Raw genomic sequence first — 26599 nt, 5'->3', positions numbered from 1 at the left:
ATGACCAGCATCTAAATATTTATTTATATTATACACTACATGATTATCAATGAAATAATCAAAAAAAAGTATTATTTAAATAAAAATTTAAATATCGACAGCAATAAGAGCTTTTCTGCGACATAAGAGAGAAGATTTTTCTAAAGATAATTCAAATTGAGATTCATGAGATTTTTGTAAAGAATGATCAGTACATGATTGAGTGAGTGAAAAATAATCAGGATATGTAAATGTATCATATTCCTCTTTATGATTTATATATATATTCTTTGAATTCTTCTTTTCGGAATAAAAGTCTTTTTTAAATGCCTTTGAAAGCATATTTTTTTGCAATGCTTCTTTAATAAAATAGTTGATTTTCTCAGTATTTTCAAAATTATTATTTAATATCATAGGCATATGAAATGCATTTTCTTCTTTCATACGTTGAACCATATATGAAATATCAAATGCTTTACGTAGAGGAATAATATTCAGAGATCTTAAATATTATTAAATAGAGATTAAAGTAAGAATATATTTACCCAAAATCCTTTCGAGATCCTTTAAACGCAAAAGGAGTTTTGAGTTTAGATTTTAAAGAAATAGTAGAATCTGTAGTTAGAGTACTAGAAATACAAGACATGTCATGTGTAAATTGCGTCTCTTTATTGGATTCTAGGATCCACGGATGATTTAAAAACTAGCAAAAATTTATTTTATAAAGCTAGATAATTTATTTTTATTACCTGGTCAATGGTATATCGCTCTCTGGGATCTACTCTTAAAAGATTACTAATAAGATCTTGAGAACTTTTGCTAATTTCATCCCACCAAGGACTTAAAAAAGAATATTCACCTTGAGCAACTTTTCTTGAGAGAACTTGAATGTTTTCATCATAAAATGGTGGAAACCCACAAAGAAGCGTATAAAGAACGCAACCTAAAGCCCACATATCAACACATTTAGAATATTTTTGATCTTTTAAAATTTCAGGAGCAGTATAACTAATAGTGCCACAAGGAGTCATTGTTTGTTTATCCCAAATAACTTTACTAAGTCCAAAATCTGCGATTTTAACATGCCCTATACCACCAGCACCAATACCTTTAATAAATATACCTTCATCTTGTTTATTAGTACTTTCTCCTGTCCTTATCTTAGGGGATTTGCTAGGGATAAATGGAATTGGTCTAAAAAGAATATTCTCTGGTTTAATATCTCGATGAACAATTCCTTTTTTTTCATGAAGATAGCGTATAGCATGAGCAACTTGTAGAATAATATGTCTAGAAAGATCTTCTGATAGGTATGTAAGTCGAACAATTTGATGAAAAATTTCGCCTCCTTCGAGGAGTTCAAGAATAAGAAAATAATAATCATCATTTTCTAAAAAACTAAGAAAACGAACAATATTTGGATGATCAACATCTTGCATAATTCGAATTTCTTTAAAAACATTTGCTTTCTAATTTTTTTATAAATATATTGTAATTCAAATCTTAATTAAAGAAAAAGCTACTTACTTGCAAATAATTAAGTTTATATTTACGTATCACTTTAATTGCTACATATTCTTTAGAATCATTACAAATAGCCTTGTAAACATCGCTATATGCACCACTAAACACATAAATATATATATTTACAAATTAAAATAATATCTTACTCTCCCATTTTTTCAATTAATGTATATTTCTCAAGACCTGAATATTTGGGAAGATATTTTTGAGCATTTGAATTTTCATTAATTGAACATGGACCAGCCATTTCACATTTGTTATTCCCTATGCTCTTTATGTTTTTCTTCGTTTTTTTTTGTATTTCTGAACCATTATAAGTAGTTTTTTTTAAATTTTGACAATCAGGTAGTGGTAAATGTTTAAATAAATTTTGAATTTTCTTGCCAGAACGAATTAATATCTTAAATACCTAAATATTCATAAAGTTAGAGATTAATTCTAAAAGTCTTAAACCTTAGTTTATAAGTTTATTTACCCCAATCATAAGTAGTTATTTTCAATATTTTAAAGGTATAGTTAATTTTTTTAAAAAAATATTAGAATTCTTAAACTTAAACTGCTTAAATGTAAAAAGAGTCCTTTGTTTTCAAAGATTTTAAGAATATTCCTTTTTAATTTTTTTGATATTTTAAAATTTAATATTATCCTAAAGTTTTAGTTCAAAAGTGCACGTTATATCATTGTTTGCACGGACATTAATTTTTTAATTAAATAATAATTGAATATTCCTAAAAAAAATATAGATTATTTAAAGATTTTAATAAAGTGGTTGATTAAAAGTTTATTATATATGTATATCATTAATAAATTTTAATGGGCAAAGGAGTAAAAATTATGAAGATTTTTATTTCAAAGAAATAAGGATAGATTATATATGAATTTTATAAATTTAAATCTATAATTTAGTTTGACCTTTTTTTATTTTTATGGTTTATTATATTTTATTAATAAAATATTAGTTTAATTAAGATATATTAACAAAAATGTTTTAATAAGTTATATAATAAAACATTTGAATATAGGTGATTAGATTATCTTTTTTATAAAAAATATCTTATTATTATATTATAAAACAATAATATTAATATTTATTATAGATATTAAATAAAAATTAATTATCTAGAGATAAAAAAAATACAATAAAGTAAACACTTTCCAAATAATTTATATAAAATCATTCTTAATTTATTTTATACATTTCATATTAATTTTCATTTATTCAATCTCACGTGCTTCAACTATCAGTCTGAATATCGAGATTAACTTTTAATCAGCCCATCAAAATGCAAGTTTTTTAATAAAATTAGAAAACTGAAACGAATGAACAAAGAAATACTTCAGGCACTTTATGATTCAGTTTCTCAAGATGCTTCTTTGATTAAATTATCAGAAGAAAAACTTAAATCTTGGGAAACAGTGCCAGAATTTTATTTGACACTTCAAGTGAGTTTGAAACTGGATAATTATATAAAATAAAAAGTAAATATTTACCTTAGGATATTTTTTTAAACAAAGAATTTCCAGTTAATGTTAGATGGATAAGTATTATTTATTTTAAAAATGGAATTGATAAATATTGGCGAAAAAGTGCAAAAAAGTAAATAATCTATGTATAAATAAGATCTATATATATTTATATGAAGTAGCTCAATATCTTTTGAAAAGAAAGAAAAAATTAGAAAACGTATATTACAAGGTTCAGAAGATAAAAATCATCTTTTAGCAGTTCAAAATTCTCTCGTAGCAGCAAGAATTGCTCGATTAGATTTCCCTCATGATTGGTAAAGTTAATGATTTAAGAAAGTTAACTGATTTATTATTAGGCCACATCTTTTTCAAGAACTTTTTTTTATAATAAAAAATTCAACTTCTCATGCATCAGATTCATGTATGCTTTTACATCGACATTTATATACGCTTTATCAAATTGTTAAAAACCTTTGTGCAAGTCGGCTTGTAAAAGCAAGACGTAATTTTCAACAAGTATATGAGTCTATTTTTTATTTAATAATGACCTATGAAATTGATAGATAGCTCCGGAATTGTTTGAATTTATATACGGAGCATTTAAAAATTATACTGATCAATGGATTCATATGTTTCAATCAAATGCTTTAGAAACAGATATTTTTGCTATTTTACAAATAAGCCATTTATGTTTTAAAATTCTTAGACGATTAATCATTTATGGGTTTGAATATCCATACAAAAACGAAAATTTAAGGTCTTTTTTCCAATTATCTTATATGTACTTAAAATTATATTTCAATTTATGTAATTGAGCTATTAATTCTTCTTTTATATTCATTGAAGATTAGGTGAGTATGTTAAAGGAGATATGTGTACCTTTTTATATTCATATATAATCCTTTTTGGAAAAATGTTCTTAGAATTTTCATCAACACAATTAACTTCTATTTTTTTAATGCCAAATTCGAGTGAACTCATTATGGTTTATTTAGATATTATAGAAAAAAACGCAGATATTTTTAATGAACAAAATACAGAGCGTACAAATTTTATATGTAAGATAGTTATACAAGGTTTACTTCTCATAAAACATGGAATCAAATTTCTTCATAATTCGGATCTTTTACTAGAATGTAATATTCCTACTTTTTTTTTAATTTATTTTAATTCATTTATTTAGTTAAATTAGAGAACTATAGACAAGAAATTGAAGAAACATATAAGATTTTAGAAAAAAATATATTTAATCCAGAAATGCTAAAAAAGATTTTAGAAATATTAATTACCAAATATATGGTTTTAAGGCCAAATGATCTTTTTACATGGGAAGAAAATCCTGAACAATGGTTTTTATCACAAGAAAAACAATCATGGGAATATGATCTTAGAGTATAAAATTTATCTTTAAAGATATATTTACCATTATTAGCCTTGTGCAGAATCTTTACTGGCAGACATCTTTTCGATATATAGCAAAATATTATCTAGTCCTTTCTTATCATTATTTCAAACTATTGCAAGTATAATTTCAAAATATAAGATTTTACATTTCTTATATATTTAGCATCTTTTGATGAAAGCACCTTTCTTTTAAAAGAGGCTGTATATAATGCTTTTGGAATAGGTATTAATTTTTTCTCTGATTCTGTGGATTTTGATAGTATCTTTTTAAATATATTTTCAAAGGACATCCAAATACATAATCAAAGGTTTTTTTGTTTTTTATACTTATATAACTAAATATTATTTAGAATTTCTAAAATTATATATCGAAGAATTCTCATACTTATTTCACAATGTACATCTTTAGAATCTTCAAAAAACATTCAAACTAATATATATGTAATTTTTGAAAAATTTTTAAACGCTTATGAAGAATCAAATGATTTAGCAATTCAACTTACAGCAGCAGTATCTTTAAAACAATGTGTAGATGAATGGAGTTTTGAAGAAGAACAACTTTTGCCTTATTTAAAAAGTATATTTAAAAGTTTATTACACTTAATAAATCAATGTGAATTTTCTGATTCAAAACTCAAAGTTCTGCAAGTTATTAATGTAATTATAGAAAGAATAAAACAACAGGTTTGATTATAATATAATATAATATTTTTTTACCTTTCTAGATTTTACCATATGCTCAAAATATTATTGATACATTACCACTTTTATGGGAACAATCTGAAGAGGGACATCTTCTTAAAGTAATTATTATTATTACTTTAACAAAACTAGTCAAAGTATATAATTTAATTTACAATTCATATATTAATTCTACTAGTCTCTTAAAAAAGAATCAGAAAAATATCATCCATTGATAATACAACTAATTCAATATTCTATTAGTTCATCATTGGTATTTAATATTATTAATAAAATAATCCGCTGATATTCTAGAATACTAATATTTATTTAATTGAAGATACTCTTGAATTATGGCATAGTTTACTTCAGGAAACTCAAAATTCATCATTTCAAATATTATCTCTTATCCCATTAGCTATTAATTTCTTAGATTATGGAAATGACGTATTAAAAAAAATATTATGCATTTTTGAAAGCTATATTTTACTTTCTGGAGATGAATTCATGAAAGTAATGGCCTTATTTTAATTTATTTTATTAACAAAAATCAGCACTATTCACTACCATTTTTATCAAAATTTTCAAATCTTTTAGGGAATTTACATCCTGATACATCTCATGTGATAATAAGAGTACTTGATTTTGCATTACAAACAACATCTATTCATTTATATGCAAATACTTTAGTTTCGTCTGGCTGTATCTTTAAAATATTAGAATCTATTATGATCAATAAAGTAGTTTTTTTTTATTGGATTTATTACTAAAAATTTCTAGGAACTTAAACCCATTGTTATACAATATTTTTCACTTATTTCTAGAATATCTCTACAAAATCCACATATTATATTGGATTTTTTGGGAGAATTTTCATTTAAAATAGAACAAAATAGTCCTAATAATCAAGAAATAATCAGTAACTTTCTTAATATATGGATTTCTATAGTAAATTTACTATTTTCAATTTTATTATTAATTTCAATAGTTTGATAATATTGGGAACCCTAAATATAGAAAATTAAATGTTATGGGAATTACTGCATTACTAATAACTAATAATCCTTATGTTCTTATAAATATAAATCATTTAATAAATATATGGTCTGAAACTTTAAGTGAAATCAAAGAAAACAAAGAGGGAGAGTTAGTATTCTTAATAAAAATTCATTTTCTTACTATTCTAAGCGCTCTTATATATTGGAATAAACATGATGATGAAAATTATTTAAGTGTTACTAATAGTTCAGAAACAATTCGTCGACAGGAAGTAATTTTATTTAAAAATATATTATTTAAATAATTAACAAATTGTTTAGCTTATAAAAAAAGATCCTATACATACAACATATTTAAAAACGTATATTCAGCAAATCTTCTTTTCTTGTGTAGAAGCAAATCACGGAATGGAACAGTTTAAAATAAATTATCAAATAGATGATATTCTTGATATTTTTTCATAGGCCATTTATTCTATTTTTCCCAATATAATTATAATAGCCTGAAAAAATATTTGTTAATTTAGAGTTTTTTTAAAACTTTTTTTATTTGATAACAAATCAAACTTGTCTCGATAACTACGCCATTTCTAAAAAAAATTGTCCTAAATATATTTGCATTTTTTGGTAAAAAAAACTACTAGAAATCTTTAATTTTAGGAACAGTTTAAAGATCGACTGTTTTTTATAGATTTCTTTTGCATATTTAATCCCTAGAAAGTTAAAATAAAGTTTTGAAAAATTAAAGGTTTTTTTTTTTTTTTTAAAAAAATGACATTATATGAAAGAATTAAAGATTATATAGATGCATTTAAGATTTTTTGGTACTCTTACGTTTCAATCTAAGGCACTAAATAAACAATTGAATTGGCCTTTTATTATCATTTTAAAGAATCATTTAATTTTGAGCTCTAAACAAAACACATTTTTAAATTATAGAGATAAATCAACATCTTCTAATAGTCCTTTAAATATTGGACATTCTTTTAACACAGATGTTTCAAAGGAGATAAATTTAAACAGTGAAAAATCAAACACTGAAGAAATGACTAATTTAAAAATATTAAAAATGAAAAACAAATTAAAGTATATATTTTCTAATGACATTACTGAAAAAAAGCAAAAATATAAGTCTACTGCGGATATAAGACGTGAAAAAATGGCATCTTATGTGTTATGGGGATTGCTTATAACAATTCTTGGAAGTACATGTTATATGGGACGTGGATGGAGTGATGAAGAAATTAAACAAGATGGAAGTTCTGGAAAAAATACTTCTTCTACTTTTATTGGAAGATTAAAACAACGTGCATCATCTTTACTTAGCGTGAGTTGAATGTTTTCACATATTTAATATATTGATTTTTTCAGTATTACAATGAACCAGCGTTTGATAAGCTTCTGCCTGATCCTCTGCCTGAGCCTTATCAACGTCGATTTACATTAGTTCTTGACCTAGATAACCTACTTATTCACTCAGAATGGTCTCGTGAACATGGATGGAGAATTGCAAAAAGACCGGGCTTAGATTATTTCTTATCTTATCTTAGCCAATATTATGAAATTGTTATATTCACTACACAATATGCTGCAGTATATTCCTATAATGAATAAATTAATTTAATTTAATATTATTAATAGACAGCTATACCAATTATACAGAAATTAGATCCATATAGAAGTTCACTTAGTGCAAGTTTGTTTAGAGAAGCTACTAAATATGTCAATGGTAAACTTGTAAAGGTAAAGGTTAAATGTATAAAAAAAATCTAATAATTGCAGGATTTAAATTACATGAATAGGCCCTTAGATAAAATCATTATGCTTGATACTAATCCAGATTCTTATTCCTCTCAGCCTGATAATGCAATTGCTATGGAACCGTGGAAAGGCGATCCTAATGACAAAGAATTGATTTCATTAATTCCATTTTTAGAATGTTCTTAATTATCATTTTAATAATTATTTTATTGACTCTTTTCTTAGATATTGCTTCTATGGAAGTATCAGATGTTCGTCCTGTTATAGCATCTTATAGAGGGAAACATATTCCTACTGAATGGGCACGTAGAGAGAAATTGTTGAAAGATAATATAAAAAAGGAATGGGAAGAACATAATAAAAATAATAATTCATGGGTTTCATTCTTACTCAATGGATCAATGGTAGATACACTTTTATTTATTTATTATTGCTGATTTATTAGCAACGTTCATCTCAAACTCCTCAATTAATGACTGATCAACAGAGAGAAAGAGCTCAGCAAGCATATATAGAATACCAAGAATATTTAAAAGAGCATGGTGAGGAAATGTTAAATCAAGAAAAACAAAGAGAACGTGAGCAAATGTCAGCTATGAAAACAAGTATAAATAGGTTTGAATGTTTATAATTTTTAAAATTTGTTTAATTTTTTTTAGTTTAATATTTGAAGGAATTCCGAAACCTCCAGAGCATGTTTAGACATGTTAAGAATATTTAAATGCATAATATAATTAATTATATGGTATCAATTTGTAATTATATAGATGAAAATTAAAAAGAATTTCATACTAGAAAGACATATTTGTAAACGGTATTTAATATCAAAAAAGTAATAGTTTTCAACAATTAAATTCAAAAATTCTTGATATATTAAATCAATATATATTTGATATAAAAATATAAAGATTATTATAAAATATTTTTAGATGTATTTAAAAAGCAATATTTAATAGGATAATATGTATTTAAAAGAACACAAAAACTTAAATTAACCAAATTATTTTATATATTTTTTGATTAAATTATTCCCAATTTTTTGGTTCCTAATCATTCAATAATAAAAGATTTTTTAGATTATAAATCACATTTAATTTACTAAAAATTATTCTTTTAAATCTAAATATTTAAAAACAAAAAATATAGAAAAATATATAATTATTAAAATATAAATAAGTGTGAATAAATAAAATTTGTATTTTATAAATATCTAAAAATAGGCAAAAAATGGAAATATTAAAAATTAAAATTCCAATTTTAATAAAGCTAATTTAATTATATTAATTCTTTTATTTTAATGCATTTAAACAATCCCTTTATCTAGTCTTACTGCAGGATTATTTTGAATTATATCTAAACTAACTTTATGACCCAGAAGATCCCTAATATTATTGATATTATATTTAATCATAGTTAAACGCTCTAAACTAAGACCCCAACCATGAACCCTTACATTTTTAGGAAACCCCATTGGCTCCAACATCTATAAAAATTAGTTATGTACTAAATTTAAAGTTATTTACTTCTGGACGAAACATGCCACTATTTCCAATTTCAACCCATCGCTTTAATCCTTCATGATAGGAAAATATTTCAAGAGAAGGCTCTAAAAATTAATACTAATAAATATAGCAATTAAAAATACCAGTATACGGATTATACGCTGGTTTAAATTTTAATTTTTTTACACCCATTTTACCATAAAATATTTCCATGAAACCAATGAGATCGCCAAGAGTTAAATCATAATCCGCAATAATACCTTCAACTTGGTGAAATTCTGCTAAATGCGTTGCATCAATGGCCTCATTTCGAAAAACGCGATCTATTGAGAAATACTTTGCAGGTTTAAACCCACCTTCTTGATTTGCCAACTTATAAAGTGTAAGAGAGGATACCGACGTTGTATGAGTTCGTAATACAAGCTTTCTAGATTCTTCTATAGACCAAGGATATCGATATCCAATAGATCCATAATCGCCTTTTTCATGTACACGACGAACAGCATCAACATATTTCTGTTCTTTTATAGGTTTAGAAAAATCAGGTGACTTAATATAAAATGTATCTTGAGTCTCTCGAGCAGGATGTTGCTGAGGAACAAAAAGTGAATCAAAATTCCAAAAGCATGATTCAACAAATTTGTTAGTTGCCATTTCTTCAAACCTAGATGCATAAAGAAAATTATATAAAGACATTTTTTATACCCCATTTCAAAAAATATTTGCCTAAATTCCTCTTTCATTTTCAAAAGTGGATGTAATGATCCAGTCTGAAGGGTAACTCCCTTAGCATTAAAATTATATGGTTTAAACTCTAATGATTCATATAGTTTTCTAAAATAATTAGTTTAAAAATTACTGTAAGATTTAAATATTACGATTGTAATATTGCTGTTGTAAGATCTGTTATCTTATCTGAAATAGTAAGAGAGAATTCGGGCCCTTTTTCTACTGAAAAAGATATTTCTTTCCTACCAAATATAAACAAAGATAAAAAACAATTCATAAATAAACTTTTTTTCCAATAATTTACGCTTTCGAAGATCTGTAATAACGTTTATATCAGGATGATTTCCTTTTTCCTTTATTATTTTCAAATTATCAGAAACAGTATCCACAATAGAATCAACCTAAAATATTTTAATATTGTGAATATTCTTAAAATTTAAAACATACATTTTTAATTAACTTATTATTAACTTTTTTAACCCATTGATTTTTAAATATTTGTCTTAATCCAAATTCTAAAGATGATCCCACAGTTAACTTTGAAATATCACTATTAAGAAAAAACTAAAAAATAAGAAATATATACTTTAAGTTCATCTAAAGTTAACCCATCTTTTGCCAATGAAATAGCATTAAAAACTCTTGCTTCGTGACTCCCATTCAAAATAATTTCTTCCGCCTCTAAAGTTAATGAAAAATACTCTTTTTCAATAGTTTTGTATTTAACCATCTAACATAAAAATAAAAACAAGTATTTCATTTTAATAAAATTACCTCTTTACTTACAAGAGAATTTAAACATCCTTGGATTTTTTGCTGATCAATTGGCTGTTTTTGATCATCTAAAAACAAATCAAGCGTATCTTTTATATCTCCATGATCAAGAACATTCAAAATTAAAGTCTTTATCCGATCTAATTCATTCATTTACATGAAAGAAGTTTATGCTTAATTTTTTAAAAAATATTGCCTTTTAGTATTTTAAGATCAAAGATAAATAAAACTGTCTTTTTAAAGTATAAAAGAGTTTTAATGATATTTAATTAAAAATATCAAAAATATTAGAATTTAAATAATTTTATGAATTGCAAAATGTCGTTAAAAATGAACTTTAAAGATTTGAATAAGTAAAAATAGATTACAAAAATATAAATAAAAATGATTTAATAACTCTGTTTGTGAAAATATACTATTTCTGTTTCAAAACAAAATTGTTATCTATGTATGTATCTAAATCATTAAAAAAATCGATAAAATACAAAAATCAAGAGTGTTTATAGTATCAATTGTGTTTTTATTAAAATAATTGCTGTTGGAATGAATTTTTTATTATTTATCTTATAATATCTTTTTTCAGGAACATTCAACTTCGTACAAAACGAATTTTTAAAAGATTGAGAATGAATTTTTTTCAAATAAAAACAGCACTTCTTATTTCATTTTTGTTTTCTACTTCTTTTCAATACAGTATTATATTGAAAGATAATACTGATGGTAAAACCATTTTCAACGCTATATGAACTTAACAATTATTTTAGAATGTTTTTTTGAAAACTTGGAAAAAGAAGACCAAATAGTTATCAGTTACCAAGCAGGAGGGGATAACGGTGTTGATGAAAACCTATACGTTAATTTCCATGTATTCTTTTACATTTTTTTAACAAAAATAAACTAAATAACAGATTTTAAACCCAGAAGATAAAACAATTGTTAATATTGGGCATTCAAATTTCCATGAATATTCTTTAAATGCAAATATGAATGGAAAATATAAATATTGTTTTAGAAATGTTTTTTTTTCTTACAAAAAATTATGTTTTTAATAGTTTTTAGGATATCTCAGGTTCAGATATTGAATTGTTTTTTAATGTTCATCATACTAAACACAGACGTGGTGTAAAAAATGTCATTGATTTTAATAGCGAGATATCATTTCTCGGTGAAATTCTAAGAGATGTAAGAGATGAACAAGAATATATTAAAGCACGGGAAAAAGCACATAGAAATGTGGCAGAAAGCACTAATTCACGTGTTCAAAACTGGAATATTTTCCAAATCTTTGTTTTAATTGGTCTTATATTTTTTCAAATATACTTTCTTAAAAGATTTTTCGAAGTAAAACGAATAATATAATTTTTTCATAAACATAATACAATTATAATTTAAAATTTTAACTTATTTACATTTCTACGCCCCTGTTTCTTTCTCGTCTTTTAATATAGAAGTAATGTGATAAGTTGTTGCTAGCATCTGAGTAATATTGTCTCCCATTAAAGCCTCTATTTTATTTTGTAAATGCTTGCGTGGGTCATGTTTTCCAATATATCTACAAACAATCAATGCCTAGATTCATTGTGAAAACACTATACCGTGTTTTAAGTTGAGCTGCTGTCATTTGAGTCTCTTCTTCCACTCTTTTGGTATAATTTTCCGATAATTTCAACATACTTTCTACAGATTCCTGATTTTTTTTGTCATGCATTTCAAAATCTTCTAATACAAGACCACTTGTCCATGTCTTTTTATGAAGATTTAACAACATTGTTTCCTCTAATGCTGTTTTTCTATAATTAATAGCAATAGAATAATAATGTCTATTAACGCCTAAAAGATATTATAAAATTGAAAAAAATAAAAACAAAAAACCGTGAATGAGAGATTGAATAGATGGCTTATTAAGATGACCAATATTACTAGTTGTTTGTCTAGGCTCTTGACCCATCATAAGCATGGATGGATTTATTAATCGAAACGCATCGATAACAACCTTGATTATAAGAGAAATAACACAAATATTTTTTTCTCACTTTCCCTTTAACAGACTGAATCGGATCCACAACTACTGCAACTGCGCGAGAAGTAAGCTGTTCAAAAGATTGTTGTGTATTAATATCGACCGATGACAACCAACAACCAAATCCTGGATGAGAATGGTACCAGCCTACTACATTATTTGGACTAAATCACCTATAAGAATATATATATATATATATACATAATACATACCGACCAGTTTGTTTAAGCATTTCCATCATTTTCTGCTGAAAAACAGGATCAACTGCTTCTACAGAAACCCCTGTTCCTGATTGTGGCATGGCAAACACCTGAAATATTAGATAATCTACAAAACGGTTTTAAATATAATTTGTTTACATCTACAACATGAATTGTATAATCATCCACAAATTCACCAAGCATTAACCCCATTACTTCCATAGGAACTCCTGCACGTCCTAGATATAAAATTCAATATTTAAAATACTTTATTTCTAATTTACCATGCTTTAACATCTTCAAAAGTGCTAATGAAGAAATGTATACAGTTTCAGAATTGTCAATTTGTATTATATCCTAGAAATATTGGTCAAATTTCGTTTAAAAAAAGAGGTTATATAAAATAACTGAATTTTGAGCTCCTCCTCCAAGGCCAAGTCCAGCAGATCCTTGCAAAAGCTGTTGTAATCTTTCCATTTTTTTTTAAATATTTTTAGTCGTTGATCGGTATTTTGTGCCAAAGATTAAAAAGGGTACATATAATATTATATGAATTACGATGGAATAATAATAAAAAAATTAAGGGTATTTCATGATTAATTTTTGTTAATTATTAGTGTTTTATCTTTTAAATTTTTATAAAAAAACGTGAATATATTTTCAAAAATATATTGATATCAGCAGATCAACGTATGTCTATATATATATATATATCTATAAGTCTTTGCTAAGTATATTTCTACCCTTGCAACCTCCATTTTTTTCTAATTATACAATGATGAATTCAGGCTTTTGTATTATTTCGATATTTTAGAATACAGGAATAAATACATCCAGGGGTATATATTAACTAATGTGTATAATAAACTTGCATGAACGAAATTTTATTTACATATAAGGATGCGTATGAATCCATGTTTATAATATGTGAGCGTATATGAATGAATTTAATTAGTTGGTTTAGTCTGTTTTGAGAACACTTTTGCACCGTGTGTTAATTTTGTTATCAAGTCCCATGCTAAGCCTTTGGTCATGTTATTAATGTTCCGGTTTATCGATGGATTTATTTTATTTATAAGTGCGATTTGTGTACTTGTAGCAGGCGATTTCCTCCATGTTGCATTTTTAAGTACCATCCTTCGAGGGTAATTCCTCATTACATATGTATCTACGGCAAATATAGCATTTCTAAGAGAGATAGCATTCGACAGAATTACACGATGTTTTTTGTGAGTATGAGACTTTGCTGATGATCCAGGGACCCTAAGAGTTTCGGACGCATAGTATGCATCTAAAGAGTTCAGCTTATAAATCAAATTTACCAAGTATTTGCCTGTTTCGATGTCTTTATCGACTTTAATAAATCCAAAAATAGGTATCGACAAAATGTATTTGTTATCTTTAATATGAATCCAAGGTAGTTTGCTGAATTTTCGAACATTTGCTACCAATTCAAAGTCCTTTATAAAATCATGAGTAAAATCCCACTCTACATATTTAATATTCGGCGATGCTCGGCTGACTTGCAAGCATGATGACTTTCTGCCTTCACTATGCTTAAGACTTTTTGTCTTTTCTTTACTGCCGGAAATACGTCTTAATTCACCCTGGGACGCTTCCTTGTTGATCTCTTTGGGATCAAGCCCAAACAGCGTCGGTACGGCTAATATTCCATGAGAAACGTTCCCGACCATATCAATTACGTGGCAATCGCTTTTCCCTGGAAATAACCGCATCCCTCTGCCTATCATTTGCAAAAAAAGATTATGCGATTTTGTCGGACGTGCCAAAAGCACACAGTCAATATTCGGAATATTTGTTCCTGCACCATATAAACCCTGATCTCCTGTGGATCCTCGGCACAAACCTTCCGTTAGAATTCCTACATCCCCTGTAAGCCATTCCTTCACCCACACACGCTGATTTTACCACAGTTGACAAGCACCGGGTATTCTTGTCTTCCAAAGTCTTCAAGCAGTCTAAGTCTTTCTGACTTGGGCGTTTTCGATGTAATAATTCTGGCATCGATACCGTAGGAACGGAAGGTGTTCGCCATCTCTAAACAGTGTGCAATCGAAACACAAAATACCAGCGTCGACTTCCGAGATGCTTGGCGTGTTAGCAATCCCTCCAAACGGCGAAAAAACACACATGCTTTTTTCATCCATGTGCGGACGCATATGTCGTTTGTAGGACGCATATTGACCAGCTCCGACAGTGACTCCCTCTCGACGCCCCCAACTCTGTCCCCGACCTTGTCTCTCCTGTCTCTCCTGTCTTTCCTATCGCTCTCGTCGCTCTCGTCGCTCCCGACTTTCCTGGCTTGCGACCGATCAATGCCCGAGCATACTGTGAAGCAGACGTTCGAGAGCCTGTAAGTGAGTCCGCGGCAAAGAAATGCTCCGTCCGTACCATTTCTGCTCAATCAGGTCCACTAAGCTCCTGACCATCCTTAGCGAAGCCCCTTTCTGCCCTTTCTGTCCCTTACTGGTGGTACGCGATGTGGTCGATAGCGACCCCCAGCTTAAGACCGTCCAGCCGGAAAATCGTCGCGGAAAACCCGATAACAATCACCTTCGATTCCGGGCTCATTGCCGAAAAATGCTGGAGAATGCGCATATAGCTCGGCGTCGCTGCATGATGCACCTCGTCGATCAGAATCAGTTTGAACCGCGCCGGGTTAAACTTGTGCATTCGCTCCTGGGAAACCATCGTGAGGACCGACGCAATCGTTATGTCTGCAAGCCCTGACGCACTCGCCCTGCCCATCTCGATCTCGATTGTCTTTTCCCTGTCAGCCGGGCCAAATGCCCCGCTGCGCTGCTGCGCAGCAGCGCCCAACCTTCTCCGGGTACAGCTGGCTGCACTGCCTGTATGCCTGGTCCACTAGCTCTCTCCTGTGTGTGAGGATGAGCGTCTGCGTCGCATTCAACGCGGCCGGCTCGATTCGCTCTATCAGAGTCGAGAAAATAAGCTGTATGCGTCAGTCACGCATGACGCGGAAACCGGAAAAAGCGGCCCAACAGTCTTCCCACTGCCCGTCGCCAGCGAAATGCCTAGCCGCCGCTTCCCCTCACGAATCCCCTCGAGACACGCCTGTATGCATTCCTCCTGGTAGGGTCGGAGGTGCACCCAGCGCGTCCACGGGTGGGTCGCCGTAGCGGCCCACGGCACCCTTACGCTCCACGACACGGACGGCGCGGCGCAGACAGGCCGCGGAAACACGGTTGCGTGCCGAAACACAGCCAAAACTCGCGTTCTACGTCCTCTGACGGCCTCCATCCCTCCGCTTGTCGCTTCCTGTGCGCGTATGGCGGTGTGTCCTTGTACGCGGCTCCAGGACGCCCTTGACGAGGTACATTGCGGGCGCCGCGCATGCAGCACGCACAGTGCTGCACAGTGTATGCACGCATATACACGTATATACACGCATACAATACGCATACACCGCGCATATATAGCGCATATATAGCGCATACATAGTGCATACATAGTGCAGCGCATGTATGCGTGATGCGTGCATACAGTGCATGCGCGGCACGCCAGATGCAGCGGGCTAACGCAGCAGCTTGCGCGGCACATGCACGCGGCGCTGGGTTATCTGGACACGGCACACGACTTTGTGCCGCTGAGCGATGCACATGCGAAGGCGTCCGATGCATGCGGTATGTGCAGTACCCGGAGTGCCGGTAGCCATTCTCACGCATGCAGTCCAGCCCGACACTGCAGCACAGTTCGCAGAGACGCTGCACGTGCTGTCGGCGCAGCTGGTCGACAAGGCGAGGCACACAGAGGCGCTGATCGACGCGCTGCCGGGGGTGCATGAGACAGAGGCAGAGCAGCTTCAGCGGCTGGCGGCACTCGAGACAGAGCTCGGGGCGCTGCTTGCACAGAGGGCGCAGCTCAATGCAGAGAGGGAGCAGCTGCAGGGGGAGCTGGGGCGGCTGATTCTATGCCTCTCGTCCCGGCGAAGTAGGGCAGCTGCGCGGGCGGCGGAGCCCGGTGGTCACGTGGACCCGCCGCGTCCTCACGGTGCGTAACGGACGGCGTTGCAGGCGATGGAGTAGCAGTAGCGATCGGGGTAGCTCTGTTGGGTTAGGCAGCGCGAATGCAGTTAGCGGGATCGTACGGGACTAGCGCACAGGGAATGCGGTTAGCGCAGGGCTGTTTAGGACTGTTTAGGGTAGTGCTCGACGAATGAGGCTAGCTCTGGGAGGATGTGGTTAGCGTAAGGGGAATAAGGATAGTGCATGTCAGATACGGTTAGTGGGGACTGTGTGGGGCTAGTGCAGGATAAGTGAGGTTAGCGTGCGACGAACGGGGTTAGATCATGATGATTGGTGGTAGCACGGGATGAATGGGGATAGCGTTAGAAACGGGGCAGGGCAGGGCAGGGACAGGGAGGCGCCGCTGGCCCGGGCGGACAATGGCCGTGCACGGGCTCGACCAGTGCGGCTAGCGCGGTGGCACCGCGTGGCAACACATGTGCCAACAATGCTCTGAAGCAGTGCCGAGAGCAGCCAACAAGCGGAGAAAGCGGCATCCCCGATTTGCTAATGCAGATACCCAAAAGGGAAACCGGTGTCAGGGTCGGCCCTGCGAGGCACAAAAACAACCCTAGCCCTGGGAAGAGAAACCCTAGCCCAGAAACCTTATAAAGAGCGCCCTGACCTAAGGAAAGTGGACTGGTTTGGGGGGCGGATAAAGGGATTATCAGGGCAAAAACAGATAATAGATCTGCGGGGGAAAAGGGATGCAGGCGGCGAGAGAAGTAGACACAGAGGAGTGCACAGGTGCCAGAGGAAAAAGAGACACGGACAAGGGGTCTATGAGGAAAGGAAAGAGGAAATGAGGTGGAACAGAGAGGAGTGCTTATCGCTTATCAATGGGGCAGCCGGGTGTGCAAGCGTGCTTCTCATGCTATCGGGGCAGCAGTGACGTAGGTTTTCAGCGCCGAAAACAAAAAGTAGGCAAAAGGCCGAGTTGACCAGGGATTGAAGAAGAATTAGTCGGATCAGCAGTCTTGGCGGCGGGCAAGGGAGGCACAGTGGCTGCAGCATCCGCAGGAGTTGCAGCTAGTATTGCTGGCACAACGGCTCGACGCAGCACATTCCATCCCGTCAAGACACGTTCAAGTGATATTTCTGATCACCGGGATTCGGGGTGAGTTGGCGAGGTCCGGGCAGAGGAATGGCTAGAGGGCGTCTGGACCAGGTCTGGGCCAGTCTGGACCAGGGGAACTGGCATTCTTGGGCCGCCAAGCGCAATTCTGTGTTTCCGATGCATCCCGAGGAACCCGGGGAACCCGGGGAGCCCAGCTTGGCACGCGCCCGCATGCACCCACACGCATCTCCAGACACTCACTGACACCTGCATGCGCCTCCAGACACTCGCTGACACTTGCTGACACTCGCTGGCACTCGCCGGTGCTTGTGGGCGTTGATGGCTGGCCGTCGAGTGCTGAAAGACAATCGCCAGCATCCTGCTTTCCAGCAGCATGGCCTGCGGGTCGCTTTGAGGTCTTTGCAGGCCGACTGGGCAGCTGGCTGGGCAGCTGGCTGCAGGCCGGCCGCAGGCGTAGATTAAAGGAGGGGTATCCCGAGGCATTTGGATGTATCTTGCTTGGCACTTGCTTCGACAGGCCGTTTCTGCTCGTTTGGCGCTCGTGGGGACACGGCTAATCGCTTGTTTGTAGATTTGGGGGACGGGTTTTGCCACGGAGTGCAAGTGTGCCGCTTCCAATGACGGGAACACCGGTTTGCCAGAATTGTTCAACATCGATTACACCATTATGGCGCCGAGACGACTCGGGGGCAACCCTGTGCAATGCCTGTGGGCTGTTTCTTAAGCTCCATGGCTGCTCACGGCCCACCTCGCTCAAAACCGATGTTATCAAGAGCCGGAACCGCGTTAAACATACGGTTCATAAATCCAAGACATCAGATAGTTCCGAGTCGCGCGCTACTCGAGGCAATCCTTCTAGCCCGCCTTCTTCTCCCGTAGACCCAGCGGGATCGACCGGGTCTTCTCGGTCTTGCGGGTCTGCTAACTCAGTCGGATCCCATGCGTCAACCGGATCGTCCGTGACCCTTGTGGACCACGAGGAGCCTCGGTATCATTTTTCAACAATGATGGGGTACGGGATGCAGGCGGGCGAAGGGTTTTGCAACCATTTGCACGGACTTGCAGCGTTGCCTCTCACGGATATTCCCACCATTGACAGCCTTTTACAGGCCAATGCTGCATTGCGCACACGAGTCTCTGAGCTGGAACTGGTCAACGATTTGTTTCGGTTAAGAGTTTCAGAGTTGGAAATGAACGAGGCGCAGATGCGGCAACAGGACGCAAGTTTAACCGACTTTGATCGTCAGTTGCGGCAACGAGAAGCGGATCTCGAACGGCGAGAAGCGTATCTGCACATGCGTTTGCGGGACATTCACCCCGAGGAAGACAAGGAGGACCAGCGCAAACGCAAAAAAATCTGCGTATCAGAGCTCTTGGAGGAAAGCGGCAGCTCATTTCTCATGGAAGCACTGCCCATCAATAACGCTCCAAAAGTCAAGACAGAGCCTCTAGACCATCCTCCGGAACAGCATCCAATCCTCAGCAGTGTTTGATGTCTCGTTATTGCATCTATCATGGTGGAAACTTTGATCAATACACACACGTTGCGTTTTGTACACATGTACAAAAGGGTCTAAAAGGGTCTAAAAGGGTCTATCTGATTTCTCCCATTCGAAGCACATTGGATAGAGTTTCTTGTCAATTCACGTTTTCAACATTGATATATATATATATATTGGTTTTTTTATCTATTAGATATATACGTAATAATAAAGTGATTTTTTGTGTATTTTTATTTAGAACGTGCGTTAACCCATAAACCCCCCAAGAGTCGAAAACGATTCATTCGAGAGTAGATTGGGGGGAGTTTTTCCTTGTATTTTGTGCTTTAGTACAGAACGTTTCGTGGTTTTTGGCCTTTGAAATGTGGGCGATTTTATTCGTTTTGTTGGCACTTGTTTCAGGGATTTTTATGAGCAGCGGATGGCTTTTAACATGTTGCAGCAAAATCATGTGTGTCACCGTTTACAAGTTTTTTACCGCACATCCATCAAGGTTCGTTCGTTTAAACCATTGCTTAACAGTACGGTAACCAAGGTGTTACAGGTTTTTGGCACGTATTTTATACGCATTTTTATTCCTTCTTAATTCTCTTGTAATTTTGTGTGATTGATTTCAGCAATGTGAAAAGCTAATGAAATAAAAGTTTTCATGGTTGATGCGTACAAGCTGGGCGATACGAAAACTGGAGAATTTGACGCCAATTCATATGCGTACGTCATGTCCAGAAGGAAAATGTTACGGGGTTTTAGCAGTGTGGTGCTTCAGTGTTTTGTACGCAAGCAATTCTTATGGTTTATAAGGTTCGCCGGATTAATTTTTCACTTGGTCTTTTCCATCTTCTTATGGCGTTTTTGTTGACGGGAGCATGTTCAACGAGAGAAAAGGCGTCATTATTGCAGAATGGGTATTAAGATGGTATTTTTTCGGGAAAACCATTGAAAAGCCTAGTTATTGGAGTTTTAAGATTATTACATGGGCATTGATTGTGATGACGACATTTTTCATGAGTGATACGTTTTTTATTATATGGGGGAATTATGTATCCCTTATAGGATCGATTATTTTTATTCTTTTTGGGTTGTTTTTATTGATTGATTTTGCTTATTCATGGGCGGAGATTTGCTGTCAGAAATATGAAGCGACACAACGGAATTTCTGGAAAATAAATCTTATTGGATCTACGTTTTTAATGTATTTCGCTACTGCCTTTCTTATACTTGCTATGTAAATAACGAGGCTATTTCGGATATACGCTTATTTTTACAGGTATTTATTTTTTGCGAGATCTGGATGTTCACTGAATCAACTTATTATTTTTATTAACATTATTTTCTTATTTGTGATTACCGTTATATCCATTCATCCGACCGTTCAAGATTACAATCCGCGGTCTGGACTTGCACAATCTGCAATGGTGTGTTTATATACAACGTATCTTACGATATCTGCACTTTCCAATGAACCCAATGATTCTACGGATTCGGGTTCTCGTTGTAACCCTTTGGCTTTTCCCTCTGGCACAAAAACGATCAATACTGTTCTTGATGCTATATTCACTTTTTTAGCAATTGCTTATAATACATCACGAGCTGCTGTTCAAGCAAATTTTCTTTACTCAAAACATGATGATTCATATTATGAGCAATTAGAGGAATGCAGTTACGGTGACAACGCCGTACTTTCTCAACCTATGTCCAAAACAGAAATGAGACGAAAGATTTTAAAAGCATCAATCGAAACAGGGTATTTTCATAGCTTATACTAAACTTTTCGATAATTGTAATATAGCTCTCTTCCTGCATCTGCACTCGATACTTCAGATGATGACTTACTTGACACTATATCTAATGATGATAATAGACAGGACGATGTCCAGTATAATTATTCCGTACGTTATTGTTTATATTGTATTACACTAATATTAATAGATTTTTCATTTAATATTTTTTCTTGTAACTTTTTCATTCATATATCATATATTTAAACTGAATTTTTCAAGGCAACATGTTATACAACATGTTTATTAACTGGTTGGTATTTTTCTCTTTCAAGTTTTTACATCTCTTTAAAGTGATTAGGGGTACTTTAAAAACTTATGGGGGTAAACACGGGGAGGATGAATCTTTTATTGCTATTGGGCATAGTTATTCTATTGTATGGTATACATCATTATTATATTGTAAAGAGATATTTAATTTTTTAGGATGAAAATTTTTAGTTCTTGGATATGTCATTTGTTATATAGTATGTTATGGTATCTCTAAAGTTTGACATTAACCATTATTGTAGTATGGACATGTATAGCACCTATCTTTTCCGATCGATTTTATTAGTCATTCTTTTTATATTAAACAACTTTTTTATTTTACAAAATTTATCAGTATAAGGGTTATATATATGTATGGTTTTTATTTGGGATAGTATTCTTTGTAAATAGGAAATATATGGTCATTTTTTTATTTTTTAATAAACATATATTGTTTCGAAGCGTTAATCTTCAAATTATGACCTTTTGATAATAAAAAAATGAAAAAGAAACATAAACATAACTCTAAAGACACTGAAAATAATGAAAATGGAGTATTTTTTTCGGATACATTTATCAAAGATGATTTATTAGATGTTAATGTAGAAATGATCTTACCAGATGAACAAAAGCGCAGAAAAGAGCTGAAAGAACGGGTATGAAAGCGGGTTACTTTATATAAATACTGAATCTTGCTTATATACAACTAGTTAAAACATTCTCTTCCAGAAAAAAAGATGTCAAGCAGGAAAAAAAAACGTCTTGAAAAGTATATTGTAAAAAACATGTTAAATATGAAGATTTGTTAACAAAAGTATAGGAGAATAAATTCAAAAAAGAAGAAAAAGCAAAACTTATACAAAAGCTCAGGTTCAATCTGTTTAAAAATAAGAATTTTTAAAATTGACCAACTTAGTCAATATAATAAAGCTTCATGTGCATTTTACAGTTCAAGAAACATAAAGAGAGAAAAAAAACAAGAAAAACGTAAAAATCATTTAGAAGAGGATCTACTCCAGGTTCCAAAAAAAAGGAAACTTTCTTCCTTACAACATAATTCAAAAGTTTTAAAAAAAAAACAAGATATTCAATTTTTACCAAGCACCTTAGAACAAGAAGCATCAAAAAATGTACATCAGTCTATTTTGGATACAAAAAATGGAACTAAAGGTGCCTGTATTTCTCTTTCAGTTATAAAGAAAAAAAAACAGAAAAAACAACATAATTGGAGAGAATTTTTAGAGCTTCAGAAACAAAAAAAGTTTTTGAAGTCAAAAAATCCAACAAAAGATGAGAATAATGGATTTAGTTATGATGACGAAGAAGAATCTATACTAGATGATAGTTTACTAGTGTCGGATGATCATCAATCAACATTTTCGTCAAGTGAAGAAAGCAATGCAAGTAATAACTCTCAAACGAGTGAAGATGAATCTACAGAGAATTCGTCGTTAAGCAATGCTACATCTTGTTCTAAAAGGGCAAGTAGATTTAATGAATGGGCAAAAAAGCAAATGGGAGTGTTTGAAAAAACAGAGCAAAATTCAACAAATATTGACGATTTAAAACAAAATGAGGAGATTCGTAAAGCATTTAAGCCAAGGGGCCCTGATAGAGATTTGTCACCACCTGAAAATATATCTTCAAATCCAAATCTGAAAAGAAAAGTATATTTAGAATATTAATTATTCTTTGTTTTAAAAACATATAGACTTTCTACGTTAACTTGAACCGTTCTAAAGAAGTGATAGAATCCCGTTCAAACTTACCAATTATTGCAGAAGAGCAACAGATTATGGAAACAATATTTAATAATCTTTGTACTGTGGTATGTGGAGAAACAGGTTCAGGAAAAACTACACAAATTCCACAGTTTCTTTTTGAAGCTGGTTTTGGAAATGATAAAAGCGATACACCCGGAATGATTGGAATTACGCAACCAAGACGTGTAGCAGCAATAAGCATGGCTAATAGAGTTGCGTATGAACTAGGAGAAGAAGTTGGGAAGAAAGTGGCATATCAGGTATTTTATATTTTGATTTACTTTAAATACTAAATCTTGTTTTATTATTATAGGTTAGATTTGATACAACTGTAAATCAATCCACCGCTATAAAATTTATGACTGATGGTATACTTCTTCATGAACTTGCTTCTGATTTTCTTCTCAACAAATATTCTGTTATTATTATTGATGAAGCACACGAAAGGACAATTAATACGGATATCCTTATTGGAATGTTAAGTAGAATATTAAATTTGAGGCAAACAATGAGTATGGAAAAAGATTCTAATGTTAAGGTTTCTTATGATAAACCAATTAATTAATTTTTAACATGGAAATAGCCTTTAAGATTAATTATTATGTCTGCTACTCTTAGAGTAACTGATTTTACAGATAATAAAAAGCTTTTTAATCCTTCACCTGTTTTAATAAAAATTAATGCTAGACAATATCCAGTAATATTTTTATTTTTATATATATTTCTAATTTTTTTTAGGTATCAATACACTTCAGTAGAAAGACTGCACATACAAATTATGTAGAGAAGTCGTTTGAAATTGTTTCTAAAATTCATAAAAGACTTCCTCCTGGAGGTTTTAAATGTCTTATTTTTTATTTATACTGACTTTTTAAGCTATTCTTGTTTTCCTAACTGGTCAGGATGAAATAAAATATTTGTGTAAGCAATTATCTCAAGCATTTCCGACTGTCGAAAAACCTTTTCAATCAACAAGTCAGTTGTCTGTTAAGTTTCCTGCAAAAAAAGGTATATTTTTTAATTTAAAAATTTTCAATAACTTTTATAGGTTCTTTAGAAGCAGAAGATGTAGAATTAAATGCTTTTACTAATAATAATACTTTTTTATCTGATCAGGAAGAAGACTGCTTTATAAATAATACAGATGAATATAATTTCAATGAATCAACTGAAATTTCGAAAGATCAACCTGGTATTTTAAAAGTCGTTCCGTTATACTCTTTGCTTTCAACAGAAGAACAGCTCAAAGTTTTTGAACCAGTCTCTAAAGGAGTTAGATTGTGTGTTGTTGCAACTAATGTAGCAGAAACTAGCTTAACTATTCCGAATGTTAGATATGTTGTTGATTGTGGAAAAGCAAAAGAACGTATCTATGATAAAATATCAGGGGTGCAAAGTTTTGATATTCAGTGGATAAGTAAAGCGAGTGCAGATCAACGTTCTGGGAGAGCAGGAAGAATAGGTCCAGGACATTGTTATCGACTTTACTCTTCTGCATTTTTTGATAGAAAATTTCCTATGTACTTAGAACCTGAAATTTTGCGCATGCCTATTGAAGGTATTTAATGTATTGAAATTATATCAGATATTCTAAATTTTATTAGGTGTTGTTTTGAAAATGAAAAGTATGAATATTGATAATATATTAAATTTCCCTTTTCCTACACCACCTGATGAAGAAAGTTTAAAAAAAGCTGAGAATGTATATTATGAAACTCTATTAAAATTATTCTAATAGTATTTTTAGTTATTAATATGTTTAAATGCTCTTGATAAACAAAAGAGAATAACTAGTCTTGGAAAAGTAATGTCACTTTTTCCATTAGCACCAAGATATTCTAAAATGCTTATAATTGGGCAACAACATGATTGTCTTCCATATATTATTGCTATTGTTTCTGCTCTTTCTGTTGATGATCTTTTTATAAGGAAAAATGAATTAAAAGATTATAAAATAAATGAGGAAAAAAACGGCCATAAAAAAGAAGAATATGCTTCTGTTTTATCAGAAAATGATTCTCAGTTGGAAAAAAATAATAGTTATAGAAAATTGCTTGATGCACATAAACAATTTTGTGGTTTAGATGATACAAGTGACGTATTAAAACTTCTCTGTGCAGTATGTGCATATGCATATGATGGAGAGAGAGATTCTTTTTGCACCGAGAATTTTTTAAGAGCTAAAGTCTATTTAATATATATGTCTATGAAATTTTAACTTCTACTAGAGTATGAAAGAAGTTCAAAAATTACGGCATCAAATTACCGATATAGTGAAATTAAACTTTCCTAATTCTATTTCAAAATATAATTCAAAATTAGAGCCACCATCTAGGTTACAGGTATTTGAAAATGAATTGATTTATCCTATTAAAAAATAATAGGTCAATGCAATTAAACAGATTGTTGCAGCTGGTTTTATTGATCAAATTGCTATTAGAGCAGATTTATTGCCAATTCATTCGGAAACTAAATCTAACTCTAAAACTGTATATACACCTTATTTTACATTATTTCCTACATTGCAAAAATATCACGATTCTACTGAAACCAATGACGATCCAGCAGTTTACATACATTCGTCTTCAGTTATAGCAAATAATATAACTGAGTCTCATCTTCTTCCTAAATATATTATTTATCATAGTCTTTATCGTTCATCAAACCTTTCTAAAATAAAAATGAAAACTCTTACGACTATAGAAGCTAATGAAGTTTTTGGATTAGCGAAATCAACACCTTTGTTAACATATTCAAAACCTTTAGAATATCCATGTCCACAGTTTATTCCTGAATCTCAAGGATTGAAAAGAAAATGTTGGGTTATTCCAAGATTATCTGCTAACAATGGACAAGGAAATAAAAGTTGGGATTTACCTCCTAAACAAATAACACAAAAAAGAACTCTAGGATCACATTGGGAAACTATAGATGATTAAGATTATAAATATAAAAAGTTATTAATGAAAGCATAGATATATGCAAATATAAGATAAAGGTTATATTTAATGCATTTTTTGGAAGTTATGTTTTTGTAAGTTATTTGATAATTATATTATTGATTTTAAAAAATATTTAAAATTTAAAATTTATAAATACGGAAATATTTTTAGATTTTTTCTAATGAAAATGTGATATTTGAAT

At 32.4% G+C, this 26599-nt stretch overlaps 10 protein-coding genes across 10 annotated transcripts; 6 read left to right on the top strand and 4 right to left on the bottom strand.

The window, feature by feature from the left end:
* Positions 1 to 87: 87 nt before the first annotated feature.
* On the bottom strand, positions 88 to 1987 carry T551_02300 (uncharacterized protein; the record flags this gene model as incomplete). The annotated part of the gene is made up of 6 exons (XM_018374563.1): positions 88 to 481; positions 525 to 682; positions 729 to 1448; positions 1507 to 1547; positions 1687 to 1912; positions 1979 to 1987. The coding sequence occupies 6 exons, from the start codon at positions 1985 to 1987 to the stop codon at positions 88 to 90; spliced, it is 1548 nt and encodes a 515-aa protein (XP_018229135.1).
* Positions 1988 to 2823: 836 nt separating this feature from the next.
* On the top strand, positions 2824 to 6518 carry T551_02299 (uncharacterized protein; the record flags this gene model as incomplete). The annotated part of the gene is made up of 18 exons (XM_018374562.1): positions 2824 to 2946; positions 3000 to 3100; positions 3150 to 3284; positions 3327 to 3486; positions 3534 to 3777; positions 3822 to 4106; positions 4154 to 4362; positions 4403 to 4493; positions 4538 to 4682; positions 4725 to 5058; positions 5100 to 5213; positions 5255 to 5329; positions 5371 to 5568; positions 5610 to 5795; positions 5836 to 6003; positions 6044 to 6201; positions 6244 to 6325; positions 6375 to 6518. 18 exons carry the CDS (start codon positions 2824 to 2826, stop codon positions 6516 to 6518), a joined length of 2952 nt encoding a protein of 983 aa, XP_018229134.1.
* Positions 6519 to 6858: 340 nt separating this feature from the next.
* Positions 6859 to 8516, top strand: T551_02298 (protein translocase subunit TIM50; the record flags this gene model as incomplete). The annotated part of the gene is made up of 7 exons (XM_018374561.1): positions 6859 to 7380; positions 7425 to 7646; positions 7695 to 7796; positions 7836 to 7992; positions 8040 to 8218; positions 8260 to 8429; positions 8474 to 8516. The coding sequence occupies 7 exons, from the start codon at positions 6859 to 6861 to the stop codon at positions 8514 to 8516; spliced, it is 1395 nt and encodes a 464-aa protein (XP_018229133.1).
* Positions 8517 to 9117: 601 nt separating this feature from the next.
* Positions 9118 to 10972, bottom strand: T551_02297 (phenylalanine-tRNA ligase, alpha subunit; the record flags this gene model as incomplete). The annotated part of the gene is made up of 9 exons (XM_018374560.1): positions 9118 to 9297; positions 9338 to 9420; positions 9460 to 9980; positions 10022 to 10150; positions 10195 to 10287; positions 10331 to 10446; positions 10493 to 10582; positions 10632 to 10775; positions 10820 to 10972. The coding sequence occupies 9 exons, from the start codon at positions 10970 to 10972 to the stop codon at positions 9118 to 9120; spliced, it is 1509 nt and encodes a 502-aa protein (XP_018229132.1).
* A 473-nt stretch (positions 10973 to 11445) lies between these two features.
* On the top strand, positions 11446 to 12178 carry T551_02296 (uncharacterized protein; the record flags this gene model as incomplete). Its single annotated transcript, XM_018374559.1, has 4 exons — positions 11446 to 11539; positions 11584 to 11684; positions 11728 to 11835; positions 11879 to 12178. The coding sequence occupies 4 exons, from the start codon at positions 11446 to 11448 to the stop codon at positions 12176 to 12178; spliced, it is 603 nt and encodes a 200-aa protein (XP_018229131.1).
* A 54-nt stretch (positions 12179 to 12232) lies between these two features.
* Positions 12233 to 13516, bottom strand: T551_02295 (26S proteasome regulatory subunit rpn11; the record flags this gene model as incomplete). The annotated part of the gene is made up of 8 exons (XM_018374558.1): positions 12233 to 12371; positions 12415 to 12649; positions 12692 to 12812; positions 12853 to 13003; positions 13052 to 13149; positions 13199 to 13278; positions 13324 to 13396; positions 13448 to 13516. 8 exons carry the CDS (start codon positions 13514 to 13516, stop codon positions 12233 to 12235), a joined length of 966 nt encoding a protein of 321 aa, XP_018229130.1.
* Positions 13517 to 13986: 470 nt separating this feature from the next.
* On the bottom strand, positions 13987 to 15454 carry T551_02294 (double-stranded DNA-dependent ATPase; the record flags this gene model as incomplete). Its single annotated transcript, XM_018374557.1, has 3 exons — positions 13987 to 14921; positions 14969 to 15193; positions 15256 to 15454. 3 exons carry the CDS (start codon positions 15452 to 15454, stop codon positions 13987 to 13989), a joined length of 1359 nt encoding a protein of 452 aa, XP_018229129.1.
* Positions 15455 to 18780: 3326 nt separating this feature from the next.
* T551_02293 (protein GZF3) lies at positions 18781 to 19656 on the top strand (the record flags this gene model as incomplete). Its single annotated transcript, XM_018374556.1, has 1 exon — positions 18781 to 19656. One exon carries the CDS (start codon positions 18781 to 18783, stop codon positions 19654 to 19656), a length of 876 nt encoding a protein of 291 aa, XP_018229128.1.
* Positions 19657 to 20321: 665 nt separating this feature from the next.
* T551_02292 (uncharacterized protein) lies at positions 20322 to 21874 on the top strand (the record flags this gene model as incomplete). The annotated part of the gene is made up of 8 exons (XM_018374555.1): positions 20322 to 20417; positions 20467 to 20570; positions 20615 to 20890; positions 20933 to 21409; positions 21455 to 21554; positions 21595 to 21618; positions 21666 to 21700; positions 21745 to 21874. 8 exons carry the CDS (start codon positions 20322 to 20324, stop codon positions 21872 to 21874), a joined length of 1242 nt encoding a protein of 413 aa, XP_018229127.1.
* A 318-nt stretch (positions 21875 to 22192) lies between these two features.
* T551_02291 (ATP-dependent RNA helicase ECM16) lies at positions 22193 to 26394 on the top strand (the record flags this gene model as incomplete). Its single annotated transcript, XM_018374554.1, has 14 exons — positions 22193 to 22348; positions 22403 to 22468; positions 22513 to 22562; positions 22609 to 23359; positions 23404 to 23715; positions 23769 to 23993; positions 24039 to 24152; positions 24194 to 24290; positions 24332 to 24463; positions 24504 to 25013; positions 25060 to 25157; positions 25203 to 25640; positions 25684 to 25797; positions 25840 to 26394. The coding sequence occupies 14 exons, from the start codon at positions 22193 to 22195 to the stop codon at positions 26392 to 26394; spliced, it is 3618 nt and encodes a 1205-aa protein (XP_018229126.1).
* Between the last annotated feature and the right edge of the window lie 205 nt (positions 26395 to 26599).

The sequence above is a fragment of the Pneumocystis jirovecii genome (genome assembly GCF_001477535.1).
Source record: "Pneumocystis jirovecii RU7 chromosome Unknown supercont1.10, whole genome shotgun sequence".
In the NCBI taxonomy this organism is placed as follows: Eukaryota; Fungi; Ascomycota; class Pneumocystomycetes; order Pneumocystales; family Pneumocystaceae; genus Pneumocystis; species Pneumocystis jirovecii.
Note: the sequence above shows the minus strand (reverse complement) of the source record. Positions and strands in the feature narration are given on the sequence as shown.